The sequence below is a fragment of the Solea senegalensis genome, linkage group LG12, assembly GCF_019176455.1.
Source record: "Solea senegalensis isolate Sse05_10M linkage group LG12, IFAPA_SoseM_1, whole genome shotgun sequence".
Lineage (NCBI taxonomy): Eukaryota > Metazoa > Chordata > Actinopteri > Pleuronectiformes > Soleidae > Solea > Solea senegalensis.
Window position 1 is genome coordinate 8,208,133 of NC_058032.1, and position 21,190 is coordinate 8,229,322.

General features: G+C 42.3%; 1 protein-coding gene across 2 annotated transcripts; it reads right to left on the reverse strand.

The window, feature by feature from the left end:
* Positions 1 to 39: 39 nt before the first annotated feature.
* jakmip1 (janus kinase and microtubule interacting protein 1) lies at positions 40 to 20,280 on the reverse strand. 2 transcript variants are annotated; one of them, XM_044040565.1, is made up of 23 exons: positions 19,761 to 20,280; positions 13,614 to 13,939; positions 12,885 to 13,217; positions 12,190 to 12,351; positions 11,060 to 11,272; positions 9,861 to 10,016; positions 9,461 to 9,607; positions 8,914 to 9,078; positions 7,971 to 8,030; positions 6,825 to 6,953; positions 6,300 to 6,428; positions 6,099 to 6,182; positions 5,219 to 5,281; positions 4,959 to 5,057; positions 4,020 to 4,121; positions 3,876 to 3,929; positions 3,684 to 3,749; positions 3,036 to 3,104; positions 2,751 to 2,828; positions 1,710 to 1,919; positions 446 to 511; positions 197 to 273; positions 40 to 106 (listed from the first exon to the last, which is right to left on the reverse strand). In XM_044040565.1, the coding sequence occupies exons 2-22, from the start codon at positions 13,767 to 13,769 to the stop codon at positions 223 to 225; spliced, it is 2,592 nt and encodes an 863-aa protein (XP_043896500.1). In that variant the 5' UTR covers positions 13,770 to 13,939; positions 19,761 to 20,280; the 3' UTR covers positions 40 to 106; positions 197 to 222. The 2 variants fall into 2 exon arrangements, with proteins under 2 accessions (XP_043896500.1, XP_043896499.1); XM_044040564.1 differs by lacking the exons at positions 40 to 106; positions 197 to 273; positions 446 to 511; ... (4 more) ...; positions 3,876 to 3,929; positions 4,020 to 4,121 and having other exon boundaries at positions 4,487 to 5,057; positions 9,861 to 9,974; positions 19,761 to 20,266.
* Between the last annotated feature and the right edge of the window lie 910 nt (positions 20,281 to 21,190).

Sequence of the window (21,190 nt, forward strand, 5' to 3'; positions counted from 1 at the left end):
CACATATATAAAAAAAAGGCCATAGGGTTTTCTGAGCTGTCTAAGTATGCATAAAAAATAATTTGATTTGTTTTCATCCTCGCTTGACTCCGCAGCACCTTAACACCTGCAAGAAACACAAAGCCATTTTACGACTTATTATCGGCACCACGACCGCCTTAGATAATGAAAAGGTGTCAGTGAACGAAGTTGCTACCTGATGCAGGTCCATAGTTACTCTCATTAAGGCCAAAGAATAAATGCTAAAGAGAAAAACAAAAAGAGGAACAAAAACTAAAAACACAAAAGGTTTAATCAAAACATGAAAGAAAAGAGAGAAGAAGAAAGAAAGAAAGAAAGAAAGTTAAACAGTAACACACAACCTCAGTACAGTAGATATAAACTCCCTCACATTCTCTTTGCCGTTCACACTTTGACAGGAAACAAATAAGATTGGCACATGTACCTTTTCCTCTATATCTTTTATTTGTCTCTTTTGAAAGTCAATCCTGTCCTCCAGCTCTCTAATTCTCTGCAACGCAAAGACAGAAGCGGTTAGGAGGAGGGAGGGTCGGCGCAGTCATTTCTTCATGTAACATAAAAAGAAAAGAGACGTTAGACAGTTCATAAAAAACACAGTCCAGTAAAAACACCTGTAATCAGGCTTGCCTCCTCTCCATCATGCCCTCTGTCTCCATGGCAGCTGTGTTGAGTCAAAAAAGAGCTGCCATGGCAACTGAAGAGCTGATTTAACTATTAGCACATGTACTAACTCCAGCTGCTCATCCTTTGACCCGACTACGAATTCACTGGTGAAACTGACATATGGAAACTTAAATACCAGAAATATTGGCGTATTACTTCAGACAAATCAAGTTCAACAAAACACAAAAGTGTGGGATAGATAGACAAACTTATAATAAGTGTAAACAAAAATATGAAAATATTTCAGGACTTAACTGCCGTTACATTGTTCAGTCTAATTTTACATTACAGTACCAGTATGTTAATAGTATAGTAATAATTCATAATAAGGGGGGTCATTTGGTCGTCGCTTAGTAATTACAATGACAATTGAAGTGTGCGTCAAACAAAATAAAGGGAAGAGAAATAAAAACATGACATTTTCAAGTGAAGGTAGCACACTGATGATAGTCTACAATCATTTTAATTAACAAGCTACGACCTGGATATTGATTTTGGAAATAACATGGTATTACTGTCATTATACCTCATATTACCACGTTGTTACCATTGTTATTATGAAGCTTAGAACTGCAATAGAAAGAACATGGAATTGCTATAATATTATACCTCCCCATTACTATGTTGCCACTGCACTGTAATGTAACGTGATAGTGATTGTTAAAAATGCATTTTAGTCAGTTAGTATGCGTTTCATGAGTAGCTGATTAATAAAGTTAAGTCAAATGAAGTTTGTTGACATGGTAAGTGAGTGACATACAATACTGTACAAGCCATGGGTGTAAAACTAGTGTGACAGATACTGGGGTATTCAGATCACAGTGACTGACACACAAACACACACAGAGAGAAGAGAGAGACACACACACACACAGTCAGTTTGTCTCACTTCCTCACTCAGTTACAGGTAGCACACACAGGGATACTGCATCTTTTTCACAGCACCAGAGGTCTGGCGGGGTCAGGCGAGCAGATTGAGGGTGGGCAGGGCTCAGTAACCTGACTCCTCCTGGTGTAAGCCTTACCTGCTGGGCCTGCTGTAGGAGCTCCATGCGCTCCTGTAAGATCTGACTGTCATACTGCCGGCTCTGCCGGAGAATCTGACGCCGCAGCTTGTCCACGGCGAGCCTCAGCTCCTCCCTCTGCCTGTCTGTCAGCGACTCAGCCACAGCTCGACATGCCGGCTGCTCCTGCTGCAGAGCGCTATACAGCGTGGCCTCCAGCTCCTCGATCCTCTGCATATGCATCCACACACACACACACACACACACACACACACGTACAGTACATATACGCAAACACACATGGACGTGCACGTGCACATGCAGATACACACGGGCATGCACAAGTGCACACACACACAGACAGATACACACAAACAGACACACACACACTACTGTGACCATGGCAGATATGGAGAACACTGTTCCACTTTATATTGGGAGTTAATATTTACACATGACCTTCACATGGTAACTTCATTGTTTTTTTTTTACCACCATACTTTTTTTAACTTAGTCATTTCTTTTGAAAATAGTTCTTTTTACCATGTAAAAACCACACTGACACCAGCACAATATGAAGTGGGACCATAAACACAAACCACCAACAAAACTGACCAAATAAGATGGTTAGAGTTACATGGAGTGTTGATTAAAACCCATTTAAGTCATAAAGAATCTAACTTTAAAATAGTTTCAAACTCAAATTTGAGGTAGAATATATCAGTGAGTAGCTTTCTGGTGAAGATGGAAAAAACCTCAAGCCAATCGAAAAGAAGCCAGAAACTCATTTTCTTAGATTGCTCACAGATGTTTAGACTTGAGCAGTAAAAGATGCAGTATCCCAACACGATGTGACAATTATACCCTTTCATGGAGCATGTTGAAGTCATGGTGTTTAATGGGATCCTAAATGTTATCATGTGTCATGCTGAGATGATAATATTTGCACCTCTGCATTCTGGATTTATAATGAACCGTTATCAATAAAAAGAAATGGGTGCAGTTTGGTCTGTGAGGGCAGCTTTTGGTTATTATCTGCACAAAGGGACAAAGGCTCCATACCATGTAGGCCTGGTCCAAGCCCTGTTTCCTGTAGTCCAACTCCTCCTCTAGAAATCCCTTTTGCTTACTGAACAGCTCCTGCAACAAGTATCACAAGTGAAGAGTGCAGAACTAATTGATTTTAAAGCCTATATCGGCTTATGGACAATTAATGTAACACACAACCTGTTTTGTGTTTATGTAACAATAACAAAGTCAAGCATATACACCTGTCATCATGAACACAGACATTATTATTTGAAGATCACGTTATCTGATGATGAACCTTTATTTAATTTTTTTTACCTTGTCATTTTCCAGATCAATCATCTTCTGTGTGAGTGCTGCCTCTGTGTTATCTATTTGCTTCAACCACTGTAAAGGGACAATTAGGGGAAAAGGATGAATATCTCTTCTGAAGAAAGAAAATATTATTTTATTTATTATTATATTATTAATATTACCATTTCTGGTAACGGGATTAGGTCAATTGGACACTCTAAATTGACCATAGGAGTGAGTGTGAGAGTGAATGGTTGTTTGTCTCTATCTGTGTGTGGCCCTGCGATGGACTGGCGAACTGTCCAGGGTGTACCCCGCCTATCGCCCGATGTAGCTGAGATTGGCACAGCACCCCCCTCTGGTGGAGGATAAAACGGTGGATACTAACTATTAACACCTTAATAAGGAAAAATTTTAATTCGCGTCGTAATAGAGTTAGAATAAGGTGTTAATATGTGCTTAATAATTACTAATAAAGGGCTGGTATGAAGCTTATATGCATATTAGTGACCACCTAGTTAATGGTGAATATGTGTTCCCTAATCTAAAGTGTGACCATATTTCTATTTACTTAATCTATATTTATACAGGCAATCCTATTGAGACCCGGGGTATCATTCATAAGTGACCTGTTCTGACAATGTAAGTCTATTTTGTGTCAGAGAAACTGACCTTCTCACACAGAGATATCACTGTTCCCGCCTGGATCACAGCCACCTGCTCCTCGTTTCTGAGATTCTACAGAAAATATAAAAAGCTGGACTTGACAAGAATATCACCCGGGTGTGTAATTTAAAAAAATAAAAAATAAAAAATAAAGAGGCACTTGTCACAGTTATAATCTAGCTGTGTGTTTGAACTCACTCCATTGTCCCCAAGGATATCCAGTTTCTTCATCAGCTCAGGGATGATGACATCCTGCACATGTCAAACATCATCATGAGTGTGAGTGTGTGAAAGAGTCATAAAGGGAATAAAAGAGACAGTGTTTTGTGATTGTGGTCTCACCTTCACGCCCTCCTGGCGGCAGTAGATCTGCAGGGCACTGCTGCTGTTCTCAGGAAACGCAGACATGTGGAGATTGAGGGCAGGAGATCTGCGCTCTCTCTCCTGCAGAAAGGAAACACAGTGTTAGCGCTCATATGCACACGCCTAAAGAACCAAAAAGACTACAGTACTACAGAACACTTAGAAGTGTGTCATACTGCCGGGTGTGAGCAGCGAGACGAAAACATGTGAATGACAGATACTTAAAATAAATGAGAGAAAAAAGGGGGAGTGAATGAGGGAGTTACTTACATGACACTCAAAACATGGCCAGGAGCTGCCAAAATGAGGGAGGTGGAAACCCAGTGATTTAAATGAGAAAATCAAGGCAAAAAAATAAGGGATTTTAAAACACATGCAAAAAAATCATGAAATTCACAATCGGCTACAAAATCCACCGATATAATAGATTTATACTAATGCAATCATTATCATTCCTGCACATATTTATTGGTAACTTAAATATGACAGATACATTTCTTTAGCACTTACACATCAATAAAAAAACAAAAACAACTCAAACTTTGTTCTCAGTGTGTTCTTCGTTATCCACAAATGTTATGACAAAGAAAACAAAGAAAACATGGGGACATTCATGCAAAACTCAAACACAAAATGAATGATGGGAACATGTGGTGAACTTAAATATTTCTTTTATTATCTGAAAATTATATTCATCATCATCGTAACACAACGCTCTTTCCTTTTAAAAAAAATATTCCAGTTCAGTGTCGGTAGGTTTACACACAGCTGCCATGCAAAACAAGGAAAACAAAACGAGTGCAGAGGAGAACTCAGGCGAAACATCGCTCTGTGTCACTGTATGTAGGTCTTTCGTCTGGAGCCGACATTGTTGTTGTCGCCTCCTGGTGACAGTTTGATGTTGGTACAGTCTCTTACTTCCAGTTCCAGCACCCTGAATTCCAGCAGCTCATTCTGGTCTCGGGCATCCTGAACTTCGGCCTGTAGCCGCGACTCCGCCTGCTGCAAAGCACACATCTACACACACAAAGAACATTAATGAAACCGTGTCAAGTGCTTTCGGTAATTACTGAGAATAGAAGACGTCAGGGGTTGTCAAATGAATCGACTTTACATTTACTTAACTTCAGCCATGTTGTGATAAAGCTTTTTTCCTTTTCTTAAATATTAAAGTCTACCTTCTCATGAAGTTCCTGGTTCGTTCGGAGCAAGAACTGCTTCTCCTCCACCCACTTTGAGTCCTGTCATAACAACCAAACATAACATCATCATGAAAGATAAGACCTCCAGAAAACACGGTATGACGCATGGACATTTCAAAAGGACATGTGTAAAAAGTGACAGACACAGATGTGGGCGTGAGGGGGGGGGGAGTGTGGCAGCGGTACTTTATTGATCCATGGAAATGAAGCCCACTCCAGAGATCACAGAGAAAACAGAGCTGCATTCACTGTCATCACAATACAAGGAGACACAGAACATAATCTGAGCACCAAATCATAATAACAGAGCTGAGAAAGCTTCAGTGGAACAGGCCACAGAGCATGCAGGTACAAAAAGATGAAGAACATAACAGTGGTGGTACAAACTCGGAGCAGTTTCAGCACAGTTCCCCGTAGTATTAATTAATTAACAACTTGGAGGTGTTTTTGTTTGTTGTTATACAGTTTTTCTTCTGTTTGGATTAGTTCTCAAACCAAAATGTTTCACAGTAACACAGTAAATAAACTAAAATGAAGGACAACTGTGTCTTTTCATGTCCACAAATATGTGCGATACCACTGGATTACGATATTGTCTGTCAGTCTACTCACGGCTGACGTTAATCAAAGTAGTTTACGCCACCTCATTGCGAAATGCTGGCAGGACAGAGCGTGAGGCAGAGCATGCAGGCACAGAGCTGGAACGCCACACATGCAGGAAGTGACATCACAGGAATATGCAGGACACCTGGTCAGCATAGCGCCAGCCCACGAGCAGAGCGGCCAAACAGACATGCAGGAGGGCCAGTGAGAGCAGGACCAAAGAGCTCCTGTCCCCATCCCTCGTCTTTGTTACCTGTCCCCGCTCTGCCAAAGCCTTCTCCAAGTCAACAATCTTCGCCTGGCAGCTGCTCAGCTCCGACTGCAGCTGCTCACGCGTCTGTGGGAGACAAGGCGAGCGATCAAAGAGGAGAGGGACACAGTGGCACTTTAAAGGCCAAAGAACCGTTGGGGTGGTAGTTAAGGAAGCAGACAAACACAAAGCGCTGCTACAAACCCTGGCCTCCCTCTCGGCATCCAGAGAGCCTCCAGTCTGCTCCTGCAGCAGGGCGTAGGCACGCTGAAGGGCCTGGTATTCTCTGGTGAGCTGACGGAAACGAAGCTCCGACTCCTCACGGGAAATGCTCTGTGGAATCAAGAGAGGACAGGTTAAGATGAACTGTAAATCATTTTTACTGTTTTGTCTTGTTTTTATTCAAACAACAGAGTATAATTTATATCCGTGATTCCCAACTGGCATCACAGGCAGGACACGAGAGGTCCTATAATAAACAAATCAAGTTTTTTTTTTTTTTTTAAAGTTGCTTTACAAATTGCATTCAATGGGAAGTATTATTATAAAACACACATGGACTTTATATAATTGTTGTTTTGTACCGTCTGTACAAGTCTGTAGTTTAATCAGAGTTTTAATTTAAGGTTTTGGTGGGGCACAGTAGAGTTTCTGAATTTAAATTGAATAAATCTGAATTATTTTGTTTGTTTTTTGCAAAGCAATCAATACACTCTTTTTTTTTCTTACCTCTTCCAAGTCTTCCTCTGGTGTGGCAGGCGTGCGGTCAGTGAGGTCAGTGTTGTAGGAAGTGAGAGATGAGGTTTCAGAGTCTATGGACTCCTCATCAAATCCAAAATATGTCTCCACAACATGCCTCTGCAGAGAGGAGGAGAGGAAAAATGTGATTAAATCAATGAAACCGGTGCGTCAAGAACATTTTCATTTAAATAAAACACAAAGTTTACAGAACAAGCTTCCTTTTGTATGGTTTTTTTTCATTTGTAATTTACTTTTCCAAACCATTCGGAATCCTCACCATCGTGTTTATAAGTCATCTCTTGGCAACCAGAGAAGTAAAGGCAGACCAGGGCACAAAGGCAAATGAAGGACGAGAAGTAGAGGATAAGGAGGAGGTATTCAGTCATGGTGACTGGTCACGATGAACAAACACCTCAGACTGTGTCAAACATATCCTGGACTTCCCCAGCTGGTTAAGTTTCTATATCTGCAGTCCTGCCCGTACGGCTTTCCATAACACTCCCACACAAAATAAAAAAGCAATTGACAAAGCCTCTGGTCCTTAAATACTCCTACACGCAAGTCAAAGCGCCAGCTTATGGTTCCTCTCTGAAAAGTGATGCTTTTCTCTGTTTAAAAAAAAAATCCCAAAAAAGAGAAACAAACTTCTAGGTGCAAGTCCAAGTGCCAAACAAGTGCCCTGTATCCACCTCGCCAAGGTGACAAAGTGTCTCCAGCAGGGAGGGGAGATGGTCGACTCCTCCTCCTAACGACACCAGAGACTGAAATATCCCCTGATGTATGAGCCCAAACATGCACACGAACACAGGCTTCATCGCAATTATCACAATAACCTTTACTCTCACAAACGGGGGCACAGTCACCAAACACTGATTACATTTAAAACTGATAAAATTAGGGTTTTTTTCCCCCACAAAAGATACTAACTGTTCACCAGCAGAAAAACCCATGTTCTAACTGTGGGGACAGCGCATTTGTGTTCACTGTGATGCTCCCAGCAGCGAGAGATACTATTATGTTGGTCCCCTGAGCTCAATTAAACCCAGAGACACTCCCATAATATGTAGGCATCAGTCAACCATAGTTGCTAAGTTACACATCACTGGACATTTGAATACTCCTGTGAGCACTTACTTTTGACAGCTTCAGGGGTTTCCTCCGGTTCTTTTTGCTCATCACCAAACGCTCACGTTCCTTAAAAAAAAAAAGCACCAACAGTCAAATCGTGTCCGTGTCAAGATATCAGCCCCCACCACTCTGCATGAATATAACACTGCACGCAGCAGCATCACCGTCAAATTGAACTTCGATAAAGTATTTAACGTGGACAGAATGCAACGCAATGACATGAATAACACATGAGGGTTATGAAACCCTCGCTGCTGAAAAACAGCTTCTATCCGACCGCCGTTAAGAGCTGTGAATGCCACCTGTCATAACTGTAAATAAATATCACCAGTTAAACATCATGCTCTGTATATCCTTTTTAAGTCTGGCCTTCCTTTCTTTCTAAAAATCCCTCTTTTCTATTTATTTTATACTTATTTTACGACTTCCTCCAGTAAGTCCATTTTTATAGACTTTATAAAGTCTGCATGTGATTTTATCTTCCTTTTGACTAGAATTCTATTTTTTTTGGAACAGAATACGGTTGCCGTGCTTTATCGTCTATTTTACTCTAATCATACGTTTTTGAATTGAAGACCTTAAACGAGAGATTGAGACCGTTAACTTAAGAATTAAGGTCATATTCTCATAGACTGACAACCAGCAAAGTTGCTCTATGATGGCTATTCAATACAATGTCATTCATAGCAGAAGCAAAAGACTCCGTGGATTGAAATAAACGTTGTAACACGGTAAAAGAATGCAATGTGACCTTTTTGGTGGGGCAGTGAACTTTGAAACGACGTGAAATAAAGATATAGGGATAGGAATTATGCATATCCAGTGAAGTAAAATAAACAAATACAAATCATTTCTGCACAGTCTTATACATAGACAGAGATATTTATGAAAAACCAGCTAGAAGTGAAAAGGCACCCGACTCGAAAGGCGTAGAACGTAAAATCCAGACCTGCGTGAGCTCGTCAATGATGCCACGTTGCTCAGCAACCTGCAGCTTGAGAAATTCCACCTCTTGTTCTTCATGGGCATGACTTAAGTCCGTCAGCGAGCTCGGCCGCTTCAGCTGAGGCTGAATGGACTGTTGTTGTGAGGGCGGCCGAGAGGCTTTTTCCTTCTGAAGGAGGGGAGCGCGAGAGAGAGAGAGAGAGAGATTTATGATCTTTAAAAAACACATTTGGGCAGTTACTATTACCATATCATAACAAACATTCTGTTTTGACTTTTGAAAGTGTCAGATTTACACCCCGCGACCCTCATGTGGAGGATAAAGCGGTAGGAGATGGACAGGTGAAGGGAGGGAGAAGAAAGAAAGGAGAGATATGCTATTCCTCATATTGCCACTAGAGGTCCTGTTTCTACTCATGCCAATGGAATTCTCAGTGACATCTGAACCACAACAAAACATCCACACTTCTGTGGGGATCAAATATCTGAAGTTTGATTTCATCTGTAAAGCAGCAGAGAGCAGAGCAGACACACGTCTGGGCGCAGCTCACCATCTCAGCGTTCTCACGGCTCAGGTTCTTCAGTTTCTCCTCCATGCGCTGCAGCGTCTGCAAGAGGTCGTCATTCTTCTTAGACAGCCGCTTGTTCTTCTCAAATATCGGCTTCATCTGACTCTCTGCCTCTCGAACTCTCTTCAACTGGACAGAGGCAGGAAATAAAGGGGAAACAATGGCAATCTTACGTCTTTCCCTGTAGTGACCCAGATTTTTTTTTTCAGCTGGAGAAACAGGGTGATGGCTGCAGGGAGGGTTTGGAAAAATTAGCAATTTATTAAAATTTTGAATGGTATGGAAATGTGTGTGTATTTATCTGTGTGCAACATACAGTGTGTGCGTTTGCAGCATGCCTAGAATCATTTCATGCATGTACTTTTGCAAGAGTGTTCCTCACTAGTTCATTCCTCTCGTCAGCCAGCAGGGCATTTCTGTCCTCCAGCTTCCTGATAACTGAGTGAAGCTCTGCGATCTTCAGCTGGAACCGTCTCATGTCACGTTCCTCAGACTCCTGTTGAGCAGCGGGCAGAGGAGAGGAGGAGGAAGATATAAACTAAAAAAAAAAAGGAAAAGGGAGCAGGCAGCCAGGTAATGGAAGTGTATGGTGGGACAGAGGGTGGGATGAAGGATGAGTTGGCATTTAACAGTATACTATGAACTTCTGTCAAGTGTCCACATGCTTATTTGATCAACATCTTTATGCTTGAACTTAATTAAATCCTCAAAAAAGTCAATATTTGTTTATTTACTCACGATTGACAGTTGACACTACATGAGGAAGCACACGTGTCTAATCACTATTTTTCAAATTAGAGCTGACACAGTCGATAAATTACATATTTTTACTATATAATTACTATATAAGATTACTTTGATAATCATGTCTATATTTACTGGTATTGTTTTAATTGTATGTTTTGTGTATGGCACTACATGAAATTCATCAAAGGTTTTAAAGTCCAAGTGTGGAAGCATTAGTAACATTTAATGTCGAGACTATAACTTCTCTTTCCCAAGCGTGACAAGGAACTACGGTGGCCTCCACATACCAGAAAGGATGCTAAAAAATAAGCTTCAAAAAGCACACTGGTTTGTCTGTTTGGGTGCTGTAGAAACATGAGGGCTAGAGATGGCACTTTAGTACATATAAAAGGCTGATTTCTATTCCATTCTTTAATTTTACAGATTATACACGTATAATTCTGTATTCAGTTTCTGCAAATGAACTGTCCTAAATGTTACACACAGACCTTTAAAGTGTCATTTGAAGACACCGTCTAGGACAATTAATTAATAAAGTGGGGTATTAACTGTCAGATTATCTATAATTATTAAAGCACTAAAATATGTGTTTTAATAAAGAGTAACAAGCAGCATGAGAGGCAAACAAAATAGATGTGATAATCATGGAGATGAGAGAACACACTGGTCCTTACAACACAAGTTTCTGTTCAACGCCGATAGATGGATTATTTATATGTGCATTTGTGTGATCATCACAACAGTCAAAGTTACGCACGTTCCTCTTCTTCAAAAGGAACAAATTAATAATGCACTCTCTTTCCTTTCAATATAATAAAATGGAGTGGTATTTACCTGGTTGTTGAGCTGCTCATTGTTGTCCCCTAACCCAGGTACAACCTCTCTCTTTGGGCTGCCGTGGTTGTGTCTCTCAGCCTCTCGTACCTGGCCCAGCTGCTCATCCAAAGCTTCCTTCTGGAGCTGAAGCTTCTGGGCGTAGCCGGCCTGCGCGCCCAGCTCTCTCTCCAGAGCACACACAACGCGGTCCTTTGCCTTCAACTCATCCATCTACAGCAGATATGAAAAGAAACAGGAGTGGTGAACGGTGGAAAGAGTCAAACAACTTTAATATTCATAATAAACAACACAGATATTGGGTTTTTTTAAGATTATGCTGCAGAACTTTCTCAAAATTTTCACTGCATGTTTTAAAACCAATGTGTGAGTTTCTGGTTTACGAGTCTAAAACTTTAGTCTTAAAACATCTATTCCCAGTGGCAGAGAACAGAATGAGTGAGTAACAGTGTTTCAGCTCTTAAAACATTGCCGTCCAGCTCTGATTAATTTATGAGGCTTAAGTCTCAGTCTGCATATACACAACGTCTTCCAAAATGTCCCCACTTCTACCCACTTCAGCATTTTGCTCTTTAACACTCGCATTTCCTGCACAACTTCCAGCATCCATCAATCCGCAGTGCGCTTTAATCATCGACATGGTTTTCTGTGGTCAGGCTGAAGGACTAAAGCGGGTCTCCGGACTCATGTTCCCAGATAGGAACCACATGGTGAAACAGACAGAGCGGCAGTTAGCCTCCAAACGTCATGCACCATTAACAAGATAAACTCTGAAGTTCAGGAGCAGGAAAACAGATGTTGGTGTGTGATATTAAAATATGGTCAGAGCTGACAAGCTCACCTGCCACTGAATGATAATAATGTGACTTATAGAGAGGTCAGTGCAACTTTCAGAAATTTTACAGCTGACTATATTTTACAGCATTTTCATCTGCGGCTTGAAGATAATATATTGTCTATTTTTTCTTAATAAACCCTTTGTGATTTTTTTTGTCAAATTTAAAAGATTGTGTCACAAAATGCTTATTTTTCTTATTAATCTGTTGTGTAACACCTAAGAAAGGTTCATATGCAGTCAACAGTATGTTTAGGACGTTATGTAATGTCATTCCCGCAGCATTTTTCCTCACCACTCGGCGGATGTCTTTCTCACAGTCCCGTTTGATGCGATGCACCTCATCCTGGTGCTGTTGGTAGGCTGTGCGCAGATCTGCAGCTTTGGCTTTATCAGCCTGCAGAGCATTTGCCAGTGCCTCCTCAGCCTGCTTCCTGGCCGTCTTCTGTTCCTGGATCTAAAAACACCACCACAGCAACAACAACAATAACATGAATACACAGAAAAACAACAGACAACAGAGAGTGACACTTCCTAAACGCATGTTCTAACTCATTAAACAGTTGTAGTGATAGATGATCTGTTTGTCCAGAGAACCACAATGAAACAATGGCTTGGCAACATGCTGTTCCACCCTACTTCCTGTTTTTCAGCAACAAAGTTACAAAGGTTTACCCAGTCTTGCATCTACACTTGACACAGACACACAACACACAATTACACACACACAAAATGGCTTCAGACTGTGCCCTATTCTAAAACTCCCAAGGTTCAACTCTCAGCACTCCATGAACACATAAGTTTAGAACAATAAAACAGAAATGCAGCCAATGCAAATGAGAGTTGATGCAAATATTCAATTGATTCAAATATGCTGAAGTGTGGCTACTGACACTGCTGCGGACGGTTTTGAGGCACAGCTCTACTTTATGAAATGCCTAACATGCTCCTTATTCTTCCACAACATTAACATATAATGCCACAACCTACCTCCTGCTGTAGCTTAATCCTCTCCCCATCAAACGCCCTCCTGGCCTCCTCCCGAGCTTCTAGCAGAAGAGCGTTTTTGAGCTTCTCGGCGGCTCCGTCTCGCAGGGCGTTCACAAGCCCCTGAAGCCTCTGCACCTCTGTATCTCGGATCTTGATGGCCCGTGCGAGCTCAACTTCGTGCTGCCGTGCCAGGGACTCGCGCGCGGACCCTATCTCTCGCAGCTTTTCTTCGTGGAGTTTGGCGCGCAAGTCCGTGAGTGCCACGGCATGTTTGTGCTGCTCCAGCTCCCGAGCCTGTCGCTGCTCCTGGAGCCGCTCACGCAGCTTACACACCTGGAAGGAAGAAGCAATAAGTAAATCTACTGCTGTCATCGGGACAGTGAAATCTGTTAATCCATTTGCCTGAAGTATGTAGAGCTCAGAAACTTTAACTCCTGACAGTCCAAAACAAAGTGGACGAAAAGCTAATAAGTGAAGATTTATTCTCGCCAATCTTTACTACATCTGACCTTGAAGAAAAGAAGAAAAGAAAAGAAGAAACTTGATCCAGCTCTTTTGGCCTTACAGTGATATTCTGACAGGTTCATCATCATCATTATTCACACAGGAGGTAAATGATCTTGTTCCTCGGCCTCTATTGTGATGATTGACAGGGAACTTCCTCTCTAATTTCACTCCCATTATTTTTTGCACACAAAGCCTCCATCTCCTCTTTCTCCTCTCCCTCACCTTGCTCCGCTCCTGATGCAGCTCGATTTGGACGTCCATGATTTTGCCCCTCAGCTCCTCATTGGTGGCTGGCACCGACTCGGCCATCACCTCCGACTTCTCCGGCTTCCGTCCCTTCTTAAGGGGTGGGGCCACAGGAGGTGTGGTTGATGACATAGCACTCCGGCCTCCCGATCAGGATGGACATAGAGTGCCAGGTGTGGAGAACTGGAAGAGTGTTAGTCACTGGTCCCCCTCCCTGCAAGGCCCTGCATCACCCATCATCATCATCATCATCATTATGCGGTTGCCAAGTCTACATCATTGCTGGAGGATGCTGAGGGTTTCTGTTTGAGAGACAGAGACACAGAGGTGAAGAAAAGATTAAAAGAAAGTGGGTTACACTAAAGTACTTTGCAAAATACTCTACAGCCTGGGGAGAACATACTATTTTTGGGTATAACATTTACACTCTCCACTGTCACCCTCTCCTTTCTCACATATACATGTGCGTCATTTATCATTATCCTATTTCAGTCCCTGGGTTGTACCTAAAAGCTCCACAGTGCATGAAAATGTGTCTGACCTCCACTCTTGTGATCCACTGTAGTCTCTAACATCTCCCTGGACCATCTCTCACTCTGCAGACTAGTAAATCCTGCATCCTTTTACTGTGATGCATCTTGACGTTCCACAACCCAGAGATCCTAATGTGTCACTGTCCTGCTAACATGCAGAACACAGGGCGAGCATCAGGGTTCGACAGAACCACACAAACCAAGGCGAACAGGAGAGGATTTAAAGTCATCTCGGCTGTTAAAGCGGCGTATTCAACCATTTTTATTGGCCGTGGTGGAACAGACGTGTTGCTACAGTGACACACATTCACTCGGTTGAAAGCAGATTCCTCTAATCTCTTCCTGGAATGAATTGTAACCCAATAACCTTCAATGCCTTTCGGCTGTTCAATAAATAAATAATGCAATGATGAGAGAGTTGAAGCATTTAGACTGCAGGCAGGCACCTCGCGCTTTTTTGGTTTCTTGTTCCTACACACACATTATCAGCCATTCATACAACATACACAGATGGCTGCCATAGTTGCCAAGGCAACCATTGCTCTCAAAAACTCTATTCCTCTTGCAGCAAGGGATGATGGGAAGGAGGAGTGCGATGTTGGATGTGAAACGCACACACAGACATGGCGCGCACATACAGTTACATCGCAACGAGAGAGGTTTTTTATGTATAAAGAAACAGAAATGCACAACGCTGTTATCCAGTATCATCTCTGAGACCAGGGTGACTGAGAGACAGAAATGCAAACGATGTTGGAGGGAAACCAACCTTTCCTACACACGGCTAGAAACCAGTGGAGACCGGAGAGGAAACCAACCAGACAGAGGAGATTAACCCTTAAAGATAGAGGAAGCAAAGCAGGAGAAAAGAGAAACGATTGACAGAGAGAATCGATGATTCCCACCCTCTCTAACCTCTGCACATTCCTTCACCCCCTCTTGCTGGCATGGTGATGTTAGCCAGCAGAGGTGATCACTGATCTCACTGTCATTCGTAGAGAAAGAGAGAGGACGGGATGGAAGGAAGGAGAGATTCACACTGAAAGCTCCGAGTCTCACACAGAACGACGAGGGACACATGCATCTAACCAACTTTCAATATACTGTAGACGCCGTGTCTTTGCTTCTGATAACAGACTAATGTGTTCATTTAAAAGATAAGTGAAATCACAGTACGGGGGGATTGCGTTGCATATACATTTACAAGATCAACATGTTTTCTGCACTCTCTCCTCACCGTCACTGTTTCAGCGTGTTAATGCATGTCTGTGTCATTACCTGATACCAGGTGTACCCAGGCTGAAGTGGCTGACAGTCATGACAAATGGTTGCACTCATTTTCCTTCACAGGGGAATGAGCCGCATGTGTGTTTGCTCATCCCTCCAACGTCTGAATGCATCTTTTTTTGTTCCTTTTCAGAGCATGTTTCACTTGCATTGAAGTGCAGAGTTTGCCTACAATCGACATATGTTCAGGCACAATCCCTAATTGCCATTTACCCCTACACAGTTCCCATGAAATGGAGCCACATGCTCTCAAGCTGCAGGGCAGGGGGGGCTCATGCTTGAGTTTTACGGCTCATGGAAAACCTGAAATGTTATACAGGAAACTGGAACCGTTTTATAGGGGCACCAAGAAGTTAACAAGCACCTTTGATGCCCACAGAAGTAATTTAAGCAAACAAAAGCAAGCACAAACCTTAAACTACCTCATCCACTTCAAGTATAAACAGACAGTGTAGCCGAAAAGACTTTAAGTGCAAGTAAAACAGACAAAAGTGTCAGCTATTGATCATCCCTGACATTGACCACATATGCATTACCTGATACAACCCCACGTTCATAAAAATCATGAGTCGTTAAATCAGTCACAAGTTCTATTTCTAAAAGAGTTGCACAGAGTCAGTGATGCAGTAACATAAAAATGCACCTTGATGATCACAATGAGCTCAGACACAAACAAAACTACAGGAATCAAATGACGAATAAATGCTGTAGCAGCAGAGAAGCCGAATGCTGCTAGAGAATTATTCTCTCATTCGATCACTAGCAACAACACACGCACCACCCTATCATAATTATACGTTGATCCACAATGTAACCAAGGCTCTTTAGTACGGCAATGAGTATCTCTCACACTGGTTACCCTTCTTGTGTTAAAACAGACAACAACATAGAGTGACTCAGGAAGTCTGTTGCACAGGATTACACCGGTCGTTGGGTGTCTCATTGTTTCCCTTTCAGTGAGTGGGTTTAAATGTACAATATAAAAAGGTTTTGTCATAATTTATGAAATAATATGACTTACAGAAATGTGGAAAACATGTGCACTGTAACATAAACAGCTGATGAATGACGGCCTTGCTAAAAAACAATGCATACCACCCAGCCATAAAACCTTATTGCCGTTGCCAGCTGAATTTAATTGTTTCCAGGACACATTTTGGCAGTGACAGAGAAAACTGGTGGCCCGTTTTTTTACGTGAGTTTGTAGCAGCCAAACACAGAATATATAGATATATATTTATATATAGTATTTCATTAACTGTGTCAGATGAGAATGAAACATTCTTATTAAAGCAAAGCTGATGCCTGTCTCTGTGATAATTAAAGTGTCACTCGTGCAATAAACCTGTTCTGTGTCTGTAAAGACAGATACCGTATTTCCTTGTTTGAGATCACCGACATTGTGATAAACATTTACTACATTAAAGCTCCATACTTTTATGTGAATTTGGACTAATTCCTTCTGAATTGTGACTACATCAGTAATACAGAATATATAAATAATGGAATTGTTTTTAATTAGGTTATTGTAGGCTATAAATTAAATACTAAATAAAGTGCTGGATAGACAAAACTGATGCCCGCTCACAAGCTTATTACACGCTTTACAGATGAACTACCTCAAGGCTGGAGAGCCACACACATACACACACACGCAGAGTGTCAACCAATAACTAGACACATAGACCCAATAAATACATAATAGAGCTGCACATGGGAACTTAAACAAAGACTTCTCACTTCTCTGTGCAGGGTTATAAATCAGCAGGGAGGGAGTGGACACGCAGACATATACCTGTTTTTATTGCACATGCTTGCCAAAGTCAGGGACACATGTGAAACACACCTTATCAGAGTGAACTGGCCTGGCCACTCTTCAGACATCACTATACACACACACACACACACACACACACACACACACAGATACACTCAAGACACCCTGACTTATCCAGCCAAGTGTAACACAAGGAGAGTATGTGACCTAAAATGTACTATGGCAGCAGAATGACTGCAAGTTAGTGACCCAAATGACTAGTCAGCCCAAACAGATCAACAATAACACTCTCTCTCTATCGCTCTATCTCACTGTGTGTGTGTGTGTGTGTGCGTTATTCATTTGTGCAGTTTTCTTTACTGTAGGTTGAGAAATGCACCAAATGATATCTGAGTTTGTATGTACATAACAAATATGTTTATGCATTTATGCTTTTGTATGCATGGGTGCACTTCATTGTGTGTGTGTTTGTGTGTGTTAGCAGTGATGGCTGCTCCCCTCTCAGAAGGACGTGATAGTACAGTCAGTAATGTGATTATCCCCTATCTCTCTCTCTCTCTCTCTCGCTCACTCTAAAAACACTGGTCACTCACCATTGGGTGGCTGCTATTTAACCCTCTTTATATATCACCATTAATGCACTTGCTAAATCTGCTTGACTGCAGACTCCTCCCTTCCACAAGCCCACCAGGAAACTTCAGTGGTAAACCATAGAGGATGTTGTGTGGCAGCACAAGATGGCGGCCTTCACAGAGCAAGGCCTTAACCTAAAGTACAAGTAAAAGCCTTATTTTAAGAACATTAACCAAACCATTTTATTTAATGGAGTTATACACCTAGCATATTCAATGTGTGCCAATAACTCACCTAAATGTGAGCCACTGAACCTCCAAAAAAAGATTTATTGCACTGTTTTACTACCAACCAAAGCAAAAGAGAGCAATGTATGACTGGGTATAACCCAGTGGCATCACACTGTCACTCAGTGTAGAATAAATTGGATGCATTACGTTAATAATGTGAGAGTGAGGAATGGCAGGGGGTGGGGGATGAACATGAACACAGTAACTGGAGTGAACACAACATAAAACAAATTTAAAGGGTGAGGAGTGAGTGGCAACCCGTCCTGGCGTCACTCATGGGAACTCAACTCCCACCTGCTGAAGCCTCTGAAGCCTCAATTTAGTTGCTGCCATGTTGACGTTCTGCAACCACAAGTTCACAGGCATCACCTGCAACCAGGCCCGATTGTATGACACTGGCTGTCAGTCACACTTAAATGTGCCAAACTTTATTATCTCTTTTCCACTAAACAGGAACAAAATCAACAAACTTGACATCACAAAACCTGACAACAGAGGAGCCCCTGGTGGCCGTCATATTCTCATATTCTCACTTCCTATGTGGCTTCAGGAGGAACCCAGAGGACCATGTCCATATTTTAAATAGGGATAGGAATCGATATCAGTTCACTGGACTGGATCTCTGACAGATAAAGGTATAAAATCAGATACAATCCAAAACTTCTATATATCACATGCTACATTATGCATTGACAGCAAAAGCATTTTAGCTGAGTCATGTTTGATCTGTCTTCATCTTCTTTTCAGGAGAATAATATTTGTTACACAATTGACTTAAGAAAAATGTGCAAAACAGCTTAAGAAATGGTCTAAAATAACTTATGATTAATATCGGTATCGGTAGATACTCGAGTTTGTATCGTATCAGACACAAAAAAGTGGTATCAGTCTCTTATGAGGATGAGGGGAAATTGAAATGCAGTCATGAATGAGCATATCTTTTAACACCATAATTAGAGGCCTGATCAAACAGGAGTGTGCAGTGCAACACATGTTTGCTGTCCACTGGCTCAGAGTCATGAGTCTCCAGTGGCGCCTGCTTTAGAGCAGCAGAGCTGTGGTGACAGACAGGAGTCCCTGCTGAGGAAGCCGGGGAGGAGGCACGACACAGGAAGAGCATATAAGCTGGAGATATTAGGATGTGGCAATGCATGGGAGGTGAGAGGGTAGAGACAGTGCTGCTGACAGACTGTCTGTCTGTCTGTCCAGTGTGCCAACCAACCAACCACACCCCACGGCGACATGATATGCGTGGGGCCGCTGCAGCCGCATCATCATCATCATCAGCAGCAACAGCAGCATCATCATACTCCAGCCACAGAGGTCGGATGTCCTTGCATGCTGACGCTACACTATCACACAGCACACGCTCCATGGTCACTGATGTCAAGCCTCCTAACGTAATGCAGGAGGACGAGGAGCTCCCTGTGCATCCCACATGGATGTAGTCACATCTCAGTGTGGGTGGATGGCGGGCTTGGTGCCTGCTCACACACAGGGAGCCGCTCTACTCTCACCGAAACCCAGACATGATGAAGGCGGGTCGGTGGCTCGTTACTGCGCCTTTGACCCACGGAAACGTTTGTTTCACGCGTGCAGCAAACAGCATTTAAATCCACATCAGAAGTTATTTCTTGGTACGAAAGAGGCGGGGGGAACTTACCCGAAATGAGATGTCCGGTCCGGTGCGGTCCGGTCCGGTGTGCTCACACAACCGTCGCCGCTTCACATCCAGGAAGCTGCTCGCGCTTCACCTTCTCCAGGCTGCTGCGCGGAAAAGACGCAGCGCTACAGCTGACTTTGACAAACAGCGAGCGAGCATGAACAACTTTATCCGCTTCAGACCTCGCCACAGCAGCTGGAGTTGTATTTCCCCCGCGTTAGCAGCGTGGCGTGGTGCTCCCGCGACACACACATACACGCAGCTCCAGGCTCCTTCTCCGTCCGCCGCACGCTGACATTTTCCTCCACGCCCACACACACACACACACATGCACGCGCGCGCACACACACTGGAGTGCACGCGCGACGTCACCAAGTCCCTTACGTTTTCTTCCACATGACTGGAAAAAAAATAAAAAAAAGAGAAATAAATAAATATATAAATAAATGAGCACCGAGCGTCGACGAGCAGGCGGGCGTCGCCGGTAGCGTGATAGAAGCGCGACACCTGACTGCGTGTTCAAGAATGACTCCGCGCGCGGTAAATGCGTGGACATCACGCACGCACGCAGCCGGCGAGGGAAAAACGTGCAGCGTCAGTGCGTGCGTAGAGTCAGAGTGGCACACATACAACATGATGTCAACACAAATGTAGGACACACATGTGTTTTTGTTCATTTATGAGGAGAGAGTTCTACTCTATGAACAAGAGAAGGGAAATAAGAGCAGAAAATTAGATCATTAAATGTAAATAATAACAACAATACAATGATAATAATAGGTTCTGCCATTCTGAAGATGAATTATCAATGTTTATGTTGCCATGTGATTACACGTATTATAGTGGATAATATGACCTGTCTCAGTGCTCTTTGGGTTGTTACTGTGTAACATCATCGTGAACATTTATAGATGCCTTAATGTAAAGACAACTAATATAATATAACTATATATGACTTTATTCCAAAAAGAGAACAGAATGTGTTCACAACCAGAGGCAGTCAACTCAGAGGAAATTAAATGTTTAAAAAACAACAGCATTTAGACTAAGCTGAATATCAGTTAAGGGTGTGTATCTATGGAACAGCGACACAGAGGAATTAAAATCAACAATTAAAACTTTAAGGTTTTGGTTATAAGGATTTTCTTTTATAAATCACATGGTGACAAGTAACAAAAGTACTTAGAGCATAGGCTTGAGTTTCAGCCTTCACCTTCTCAGCCTATTTCTTTATGTACAGGGTTGGGTTATGCTGCTATTTCATTTATAGGGATGCGTGTTTAATATGTGTCAACACTAATGTAGCTGCATTTATTTGTGTATACCTGTGACCAAAATAAACTAACTAATATAAACTATAATTTCTCTTGACCTTGCTCTTGATGACGATGATGATGATGATAGTGGTGGTGCTGCTTTCTGCAATGGAA

What these genes read in the sequence shown, in the direction of transcription:
- jakmip1 (XM_044040565.1), bottom strand. Translation starts at nt 13,769, where the DNA reads ATGTCATCAACCACACCTCCTGTGGCCCCACCCCTTAAGAAGGGACGG. An exon ending in AACCCCTGAAGCTGTCAAAA is followed by an intron (nt 6,954 to 7,970) that starts GTAAGTGCTCAC and finishes TCCTCTCTGCAG; the next exon opens with AGGCATGTTGTGGAGACATA. An exon ending in TGATATCTCTGTGTGAGAAG is followed by an intron (nt 3,105 to 3,683) that starts GTCAGTTTCTCT and finishes GTCCCTTTACAG; the next exon opens with TGGTTGAAGCAAATAGATAA.